Source organism: Sciurus carolinensis, chromosome 4 (assembly GCF_902686445.1).
Source record: "Sciurus carolinensis chromosome 4, mSciCar1.2, whole genome shotgun sequence".
NCBI lineage: Eukaryota > Metazoa > Chordata > Mammalia > Rodentia > Sciuridae > Sciurus > Sciurus carolinensis.
The window spans coordinates 189,704-199,619 of record NC_062216.1 but is presented as its reverse complement, the minus strand read 5'-3'; the positions used below and the strand labels follow the sequence as shown (position 1 = coordinate 199,619).

Here is a 9,916-nt window from a genome sequence, read left to right as displayed (position 1 = left end):
AAGGAAAATGCAGACCATTAACTTCAAAGGGCTATCTGCAAATGAGTGTGGAGAACCTGTAAGTGGCTGTGCACTACCATTGTAACCCGGTACCTGGACTTCCCTAAATTGTCCAACAGTTTTTTCTGGAGAACTGGATCATGACTGACTTCCTTCCCTGGTCACTGGCTTTGCTGCAAAAAGGAAAGTTGGGACTTCCTCTACCACAAAACTATAATCCTATTTAATCCTGTATTCTGCTGTTGTTCTTTAAAAAAAAAAAAAAAAAAAAGTACGTTTGACACCTTAAAAGAAAAAAAGAAAAAAAAAAGACAAATTCCAAAGTGAACGCATTTCTCCTGGGGCAGAGGAACCTCATTGTTCTCCAAATTTACATTTGTCTAATAATGGACATCACACATATGTGCTGTTTTCTTGCCTCTGGTAGTATTACCAAATTAATTTCTGAGATCCTTTAAGGTTTTATTAAAATTGACTTAGAGATAAATGAGTACTTATATTAATTAAAAATTCCAAACCCCCAGAAATAGTAACTACCCAAGTACTTTTTGAGTTCACATGACTTGTCAACCTTTGGTAAGATTAGTCTAATTTTGTTGGTTTAATAAAAACAGGTGTGCCTTTTGAGTTATTAGCTTTAAGTATAGTGCTTGAGTTTACTTGCAAATAAGATTAAAATATCTGACAGGGAAGTATCTTGAGCTGATGGCTATCTTGTGACATGTTGTCTGCCTAAAAGTAATTTCTTTGTAGTAACTTGAAATGTTAAAGTTATACTAAGTGAAAATAAGTATTAGATATTCATTAAGTATCTCTTGTTCTCGAAGTGCTGCTCAGAAACTGGCTCCCTAATCCCGCAATAAGTCAAACTCCTGAAACAGCTACTAGGCACACATTTAAGTTCATATGCTTTTAACATTCTAACATTTACATGGCATACAGAGCCTAATGACGTGTGGGGTCTGTTAATATGCATGTCCTTTTTGCCATGTTGAGAATTTGTACTATGAAACATTATGTGTCCAAAAGAGTATGAGATGGTCTTAATAAAATTTCCGGGTCCACCACAGAATGTCGACAGGTGTCAGCCCCCAGCCTTCAACCAGCTGCTTCTTCATTTTCTCTGCAAAAAAGAAATTCCTAATGGGTGAAATTTATAATCAATATATGTAAATAAAACTAGTAAAAACAGCAAGAGAAACAGGCTCTGAATGAACACCGTGCAGGGAAAGCAAAGTATGTTCTTCCTTTTTTCCTCCTTCCTTCCTTTCTTCTTTCTTTCCTTTTTCTTCTTTTCTTTCCTTTCGGTACTGGGAATTGAACGCAGGGGCACTCTTCCACTGAGTTGCACTACCAGCCCTTTTTATTTCTTATTTTGAGACAGGGTCTTGGTAAGCTGCCTGGCTTACCATGAACTTGAACTTGCCATCCTCCTGTCTCAGCCTCCCGTGCAGCTGGGATGACAGGTATGTGCTATTTTGTCCTGATGACTGGTCATTCCAGACAAGAAGAAAGAAAATATTGGGCAGAAACTGAATGGATGTAGAAAGTAGCAAAAGGCTGTGAAAAGAGATTCCATGTGTTGTCCAGCTAGTAAAACTGAATGAATCTGTAAGGTTTTAAAAATGATCTTTCATATCAAAAGTGCACTGGTGAAACTAGAATTTGGTCTTTCTTGGATTATTGATCATTTGCTCTTAACAAGAGGTTGTAACAGTCCTGGAAGAAAGGCTGGCTCAGAGGATGTCAGCCCTGCAAGAGTGTATGGAACTTTTGAATTAAAATCATATTTTTTTGTTCTTCATGTCTCCTTTCTACCTATTTTTTTATTCCATTTATCCTGCCTCAGTAAGACTGCCTTTCTTCCACATCGTCTGGAATCTGTAGGGTGGGTTACAATTTAACGTCCTTGGCATTGATCTGACAGCAACCTAGAATGAATGTGTCTGTGACTCTGTGCTCCAACTGACCTGATACCTCCTTGGTATCCTGGGCAGAGGGATCCTTCTGGTCCTCTGTGTCCTGAGTTATGTTTCCATGTTGCATTCAAAGTATCTTTGAGTAAGCTATGTTGGATCCTGGCTTTATTCATTTTAAATACATATTTTTTTTAAAGTTGTAGATGGACACAATACCTTTATTTTATTTATGTATTTTGAAACTTGTTTGTACATACAGTGTTTTTATTTTGACAGAACCCTGAAGCAGCATGTTTATTGTGTGCTTCTCTAATCCTGAGTTTTACCAACCCAGGCCATGCCCATTTGACCTTGCTTGAAAAGGCACACAAGCTACACACATTTCCAGTGTTCTTAAATATCTGTGCAGAGAAGGAATTCCTAATCTACCTGCACCCGGTTGCTTGCTCTTCAGCAGGTGTCCTGTGCTTTCTTAGATCTTGTGCTGTTTGACCTGGTGGACCTCGGAGGTCCTTGGGGGAGAAGCATGTGAAGTTGAGAACTGGTTGCCAGCAGCACCACCTCTGGGTACCCAGGTGGCAGCTGATGTTTATATATTTGGTCATGATCCTATGTCTGAGTTCCTGGGCTTCTCCCTTTGGAGTCCTGAGCCACGCTGCCAACTGGCTGGCCTGCAAAAGACAGGCTAGTTCCTGTTCTCAAAAGTCGTGTGGCTAGTCACTTCTAGAAAACCCACACGTATACTTGATTATTTTTAGAACAGTCAAGTTACAAGGCTTAGAGTTTTTAGAAAAGTCTGCAGTTTGGGATCCTTTTTAGAATGATAAATATGATGTGAACATACAAGCCATATGGAAGCATAGCAAGTAAAAGTTTCTCTGTAGAAGGTCATTTGCTGGGCGGGAGGGTATGCACATTAAAACTTTAACAGATATTAACAAATTGACTTCCAAAAGTCTGTGCCATGTTTGGTTGTCAACAGTGAGTGAAGGTCTGCTGTAGACCTCCCAAAGCTGCATGGAGTCTGTAAATGTTCACCTTCCTGAGAGATGGGGAATGTTATGTTAATTTGCATTGCTCCTTTTGGATGGAGTTGTCATCTTTTGGCATGTTGTTGCTTAGTTTCTTTCTGCAAGAGAAAATAAGAGTAGTTCGCCCTTTGAAGCGTGTGGGACTTAAGACTTTGGTGACTGGTCTGCTCCTACCCATCCAGGAAATGCCTCAGGGCAACCTGGAGCCCCCCTCTCCCCAACACACACACACTTCCAAAGGCAGCCTACAGCGGTCCCAGCTGGAAAATAACATCCTGTCCAGATGACTTCTGCCAGGACCTCGAGGCCATGTAACATCCCAGTGCGGCACAGTTGACTGCCTTGTCCACAATTGGGAAACCAAGGATCTGACACAGGAATGACTGGCCACTGCCACCACGCAGGCCTTCCAAGGCTCGGCAAGGTCGGCCCTGCCCCTGCTCCTCTGGGACCTCAGATCCTGCGCTGGACGCCGGTCCTCCCTTTTCCTCGGGGTCTGGATACCATTCATCCATCAACCCGACCATCAGGCCCAGGGCAGTCCCTCAGAGCAGAAGCAAGCGACCCGGGCCGTCAAGGACCAGTTCTTTTTCCCTGGGGCCTCTGTCCCCTCCTCCCAGCCAGCGCCAGCCCCCTACCAGGGTCCCACCTCCTCTAACAGCGTACAGACCCGAAGGTAGTAGCTCAGACCCCTCCGCCCGCGCCCGGGAGCGGCCCCGCCCTCTGCCTTGCCCCTAGTCCCCCAGGGGCCGCAGGCCGAGCATGCGCGCTGCGCGGCTCCGGACCTCCGCGTTGCCGTGGTGACCCGAAACAGGCCACGCCCACAGGCTGGGGCTGGGGGCTGGGGGGCTGGGGGCCTGGAGGCGGATAGGGTGAGGGCTCCGGGTCAGGCGACCCGCACTGTCGGGGGTCACCGGGTCCAGGGACAGGCGGTCCGGGGTCGTGGGTTGGCGAGGGCTGGGCTTCCAGCCCCGCGGCTGGGTCCGATGGTCCGGCGGGAGGCCGGGCGTCTTGGGGCTGGGGAGTCGGGCAGCGCGAGGGGCTGGAGTGGGCCTGGGCCGTGGGGACCGTGAGGGGCGAGCCCTGGGCGGAGGAAGGGCCTGGCGGGCGGCCCGGGGCCGGCGGGGCTGGCCAGGTGGGGCGGGGGCGGGGCGGGGCGGGGCGTCCGCGGGTGGGGGGGGCGTCCGCGGGGGAGGGGGGCCGTCCGCGGGGGGGGCGGGCCGTTCGCGGGGGGGGGCGGGCCGTCCGCGGGGGGGGCGGGCCGTCCGCGGGGGAGGGGGGGCGTCCGCGGGTGGGGGGCGGGCCGTCCGCGGGTGGGGGGGGCGTCCGCGGGGGGGGGCGGGCCGTCCGCGGGTGGGGGGGGCGTCCGCGGGGGGGCGGGGCGGGCTGTCCGCGGGGGGGTGGGGGCGCCCCGCCCGGCCGGGCCGCGTCCGGCAGGAGCCGCGGGCCGCGCGTCAGCCGGCGGTCAGGGGGCGCGCCGCAGACGGACGCGGCCGGCGCCGCCGAAATGTGGAAGCTGAGCCGGAGCCGGGTTCTTCTGGACGAGCCCCCAGAAGAGGAGGACGGCTTGGGGGTGGCGCCGCGGTCGGCCGCGGCCTTAGCCCCGGCGCAGGTGAGGCGCGCTGGTGGGCGGGGGGCGCACAGATGGGCCAGGCGGGCCGGGGTGCCCAGGTGGGCCGCGTGGGCGAGGGGCGCAGGCGGGCGAGGCAGGGCCGGCAGGTGAGGAGCGCGCCGGGCGGGTGCGCACGCCGCGGGCTGGTGCGGTGCGGGAGGTGCGCGGGGCGTGGTGGGAGAGCTGCGGCCGGTTAGGGCCCCGATCGTGCGGTCCGGACTGGCGGCGAAACTTGCCGGGCCGGTGGTCGTTCTCTCCGTGAGGACCCCGCGCCCCAGGAGTAGACAGGTGGCGGTCCCGGCTGGTGGCGGGGCCCCAGAGACCCCCGGGCGGGCCCGTGAACGCGCGGCGCGGCCCCCGGAACCGCCCGTAGCCGGGCGCGCACAGTGGGCGCTCTCCTGGCGAGGGGTCGGCGCTGCCCTTCACATTCCTGCCAAGGCAGAGGTCCTGGCCCGAGGCGGTCACCACGCCAGGGCTCCCCCATCCCCGGGTGGAAGAGACGGAGAAACCCTGACTCACGATGCCTGGGACTGCTGTTCGCGGAGACGAAAAACCTTTGGTGACCGCAGCAGAGGGTTCAGTGGGCTAAGTATTTGCATAGCGCGTATTTCCTTTTCTTAGACCTTCGGTTTACTGGGGGAAGACAGTCGTTTATACTGAAATTTGAAAGGCATTAGCTTGACAAATGTAGATATGTTTGGAATGTGTAGAATGTTTTAATTAAAAAGGACCCAGGTGCATCCTGTGTGCATTCATAACCCTCCCCCGCACCCTTTTTTTCCAGTGCTGTATACCCTTTCGTGTGCAACGAAATTTAGGTCAAAAAACCAGCTAACTAGCCAGCCTTTTTTTTTTTTTTGAAGGAGGGCCTTACAATTTCTTCCTTTTCCCTTCCCGCTGCCCCTTTTTTTCTCTCTCTGTGGTTCTGTGGTTCTAGTGATTGAACCCAAGGCTGCCCTCTGCCACTAAGCTAATCTCCAGCTCTTTTTGTTTTATATTTTGCCTTGGTGTTTCCCTAAATTGCCCAGGCTGGCCTGGAACGTTTGATTCTCCTGCTGCAGGGAGTAACCACCATGCTCTGCTAACTAACTTTTCTTTTTGTATTCAGTTTTGAAAAGCTCTTATGGAAGCCAATGATGATCTACAGATTTTTTTTTCCCACAATTGGAGCAAAATTCTGAGACAAGTTATTTTATTTTATGATATTTTTTTACAGGAATTCAATACCATTCCCAACTCACAGAAATCGGAGTTGATTTTCTTTCTCTTTTTGGTACTGGGGATTGAGTGCAAGGTTGTTACCAACACCCCCAGCCATTGTAAGGGTTTTTTTTTTTTTTAATTTTTCTTTAGTTGTCAATGAACCTTTTATTTTATTTATTTATGTGGTGCTGAGAATGAACCCAGAGCCTCACACATGCCAGGCAAGTGTTCCACTACTGACCACAACCCAGCCCCTTATAAGTTTTTCTTCTTCTTCTTCTTTTTTTTTGCGGTGCTGGGGATGAACCCAGGGCCTTGTGCTTGCAAGGCAGGCTCTCTACCACTGAGCTACCTCCCCTGCCCCTGCTTATAAGCTTTTTGAGACTAGGTTTCGCTGAGTTGCTGAGGCTGCCTCAGTGTCCGCAGTCACTGGGATTACAGGTGGTGTTGGTGGGCACAGCTGATTCTCAAACATTTAGATATGGTTACTATCAGAATTTCTCTTTGAAAAATTACCTCTTGGTAGTATTAGTGCTTATCTATATTTTATTTTATTTTGCAGTGCTGGGGAGCAAGTCCAGAGCCTGTAGCGTGCTAGGAAAGTGCTCTACCACAGAGATACACCCCAGACTTGCCTTTTTTTTTTTTTAAGGCTCAAAATTTTGCAGTTACTCTAAACAGCAGCTATTTTCTTAAATACCATAACAAGAACATGTATGTGGTTACAGAGTTAATTGAAGAAGCTGTAAATAACTAATGATGTTCAAAGATGAGCAATATTGTTTCCAGATGAACTCTGGAACATTTTAAATAAAACCTTCCTACATTCTGCTTCCAGTTCTCTTAATATTAAAACCAACTTTTTTCCTGTTATGCTTTCATTTTGAAAGGTTTCTTATGTACAGAAAAGGTAGAAAAATGGAGATTGAACACTCACAGAGCCTCTACTTAGATTCAGTCATAGGTAGCACATTTGTTAAAGCCCTTTCTGATCTTTTGTTTACAGAATTGTCATCTTTACTGTTTTACTTACCTCTGCGTGGGTTTAAAAATTTTTACACTTTATTTCTTAGATATCCAGTTTGAGATACTGAGCAAATTCAAGTGGGAAGCACAGAAAGTTGCCATGTGCCCCGCCTCCCTTCAGATGCCCTGGCTCTGCATGCTGGAGCAGCAACACATGCTCCGCACGTGAAGTCCACCCAGGTGCATGCTTGGTGCTGCCTTCCCGTGGGTTTGGACAGATGTCTGTGTGTGACATGCAACCACCTTGGTAGTATCCTACAGAGGGGGTGCACTCTCCCAAAAGTCCTTTGTGCTCTGCCTGCTCCTCCCTCCTTCCTCCCCGTCCCCTGCAACCCCTAACTACCTACTGTCTCCAGCATATGACGCCATTAGCAGGTATTATGTCATTCCCAACTTATAGGAATTGTAGTTGACTATCATAAGCATTTAAGTATGGTCACTGTCAGAACTTATACTGGAGAAATTACTTTTTGATAGTATATGGCCTTTTTACATTGCCTTCTTTCACTCAATAGTATGCATTCAGTATTCCTTCAGGTCTTCTTATGACTCAGTAGCTCATTTCTTTTTAGTGCTGGATAATACTCCACTTTATGGTGTGCCAGCTTTTGTTCGTTCTTTCTTTCTTATGATACTGGGAATTGAACGCAGGGGCACTCTACCACTGAGCTACATCCTCGGCCCTTTTTAATGTTTTTTTTTTTATGTTGAGACAGAGTCCCAGTTGCCCTGGCTGGCCTGACACTTGCAGGCTTCCTGCCTCAGTTTCCCTCTGAGTTGCTGGGATTACAGGTGTGTGTCACTGTGCCTGACTACCACAGTTTATTCATCCGTGCACCTACTGAAGGACATCTTGGTTGCTTTCAGGTCTGGGCTATTATGAGTAAGACTGCTATAAACACCCGTGTGTGTGTGTGTGTGTGTGTGTGTGTGTGTGAGTGAGTGAACATGAATGTGAGTTTTCAGTTCATCTGGGTAAATACCAAGGGTGTGCTTTCTGGATCATACGGTGTAAGTTTGAGTAGTTTTGTAAGACTGTTGTATTTTTTCCAAAGCAGCTGCACCTTGGCCTTCCTACTAGCAGAGAGAGAGAGAGAGAGACAGAGAGCGCGCGAGAGCGAGTTCCTGCTGCCACACATCTTCTCCAGCATTTGGTGTGGTCAGTGTTTGGATCTTTGGCCATTTTGTTGAGTGTGCCAGTGGTGTCTCATTATTGTTTTAATCTGCATTTCCCCTGTGAAATAAAATATTTTCACTTGCTTACTCGCCATCAGTAAATTTTCTTTGGTTAGGTGTCTTTTAAGGTCTTTGCTCCATTTTTTAATCTAACTGGTGAGTGTTAAGCGTTCTTTGTATATTTTGTTTAGCATTCTGTTTTCAGATGTGTCTACAAGTATTTTCTCCCAGTCTGTGGCTTTTATTCTAATTTCCTGAGAGTGCCTTTTGCAGAGCAGAAGTCTTTAGTTTAAATGAAGTTCAGCTGTTCAGTTCTTTAATGGCTTGTGCCTTGGTGTCACATCTAAAACATGGTTGCCATACCCACAGTCTTCTAGTTCTTTCTTCTAGTTCTCTCCTGTCACCTTCTAGTAGTGAGTGTGGACTGTGGTGGTTTTTTTGTTTGTTTGTTTTTGTTTTTTGTAGTAGGGATTGAACCTGGAGGCGCTTTACCACTGAGTCACATCCCAGCCCTTTTTTTAATATTTTATTTAGAGACAGGGTCTCACTGACTTGCTTAGGGCCTAAGTTGCTGAGGCTGACGGACTTTGAATTTGTAATTCTCCTGCCTCAATTTTCCGAACCCTTGGGATTACAGGTGTGCACCACTACACCCTGCCTAACTGTGGCTTTTTGGTACTTTATTAAGGATATCTATAGATGAGTATGTTGAGAAAAACCTTGCTATAGAACAATAGAGAAAATATTTATTAATTGTGGCAGGTTCTTTATACTTTTAATTTCTTCAGGAGGATTGGTCTTTATCAAAAACTAACTTCTCTTAGAATTAAATTTTAAAATTCATTACAATGCTACCATAAAACTGCTGCCTACAAACTTACTTTAAATTTGAGAGTAGCAGAAACTAATATGTGAATAATAATTGATAGCGCTTTAATAGCTCACTTGTTCCATCAATAAAAGGTTTACGGTAGCAAAAAAAAAAAATGCAAGTAGGATTGAATGTGTCTGCTAAATTTGTTGTCTCATTAGAAAGAAATTCTCAGGCCTTTTTTGGACTGAGAACTCCCCACTCGCAAACACAGTCAGCCTGTTCAATATTGAACATGCAGATTGGGAGTACACTGATATTACAAAGGTATTTAGTCTACCTTTATGCCTGTTCTGTCAGCTTCCTTGAAAATCAGGTTCAGAGCTGTAATCTGTGTGTGTGTGTTAAAGAAAAAAATGGCTAAATGTTGGGTTCTAATAAGTTCAAATGTGAGGTGCTTGAACTTACTACTTGGACCAAGGGACACTTAACTGTTACTAAAATAGCTTTAACATGATGGAGAGTAAATTACCCTGTGATTCCCTTTAGGTCACTGACCTGTTTTGATCATAAGTACACAAATATTTTTGATTAGAATAAACAGGTTTATAAGGAGAATCATTCATTGTTGTCATTCAACAAGGGACATGTTTTAATGAGTTTTGTGTTTACTTGAGTTGATCACTAAGGCACGTGGCAAAACACCTCTAGACGCTAATAGTCAGGCAGAACTCTTCCCTCTGTCCTAAGGGACGCAGTGTCAATTTCTTTGTGTATCTATGAAACCTTCATGCAGCTGTATGGATGTGTGTGGAGCATGTACTTGCTTCCCACTCAGGCATTTCTTTGTCCTCAGATTGTCCCCTCAACGTCCATGGAACCCTCATGCAGATGTATGGATGTGTGTGGAGCACATGTACGTCCACGGAACCCTCATGCAAATGTATGGATGTGAGTGGAGCACATGTACATCCACGGAACCCTCATGCAGATGTATGGATGTGAGTGGAGCACGTGTACATCCATGGAACACTCATGCAGATGTATGGATGTGAGTGGAGCACGTGTACATCCATGGAACACTCATGCAGATGTATGGATGTGAGTGGAGCACGTGTACATCCATGGAACACTCATG

At 47.3% G+C, this 9,916-nt stretch overlaps 1 protein-coding gene across 1 annotated transcript in view; it reads left to right on the top strand.

Moving 5' to 3' along the window:
• The first annotated feature begins 4,355 nt into the window (after positions 1–4,355).
• Positions 4,356–9,916, top strand: part of Tdrp (testis development related protein) — a 46,086-nt gene continuing 40,525 nt past the window's right edge. Inside the window, exon 1 of the mRNA XM_047550748.1 lies at positions 4,356–4,562. Coding sequence (XP_047406704.1) covers positions 4,458–4,562 — 105 coding nt within the window. The 5' untranslated portion in view covers positions 4,356–4,457. The remainder of the gene's footprint in view (positions 4,563–9,916) is intronic.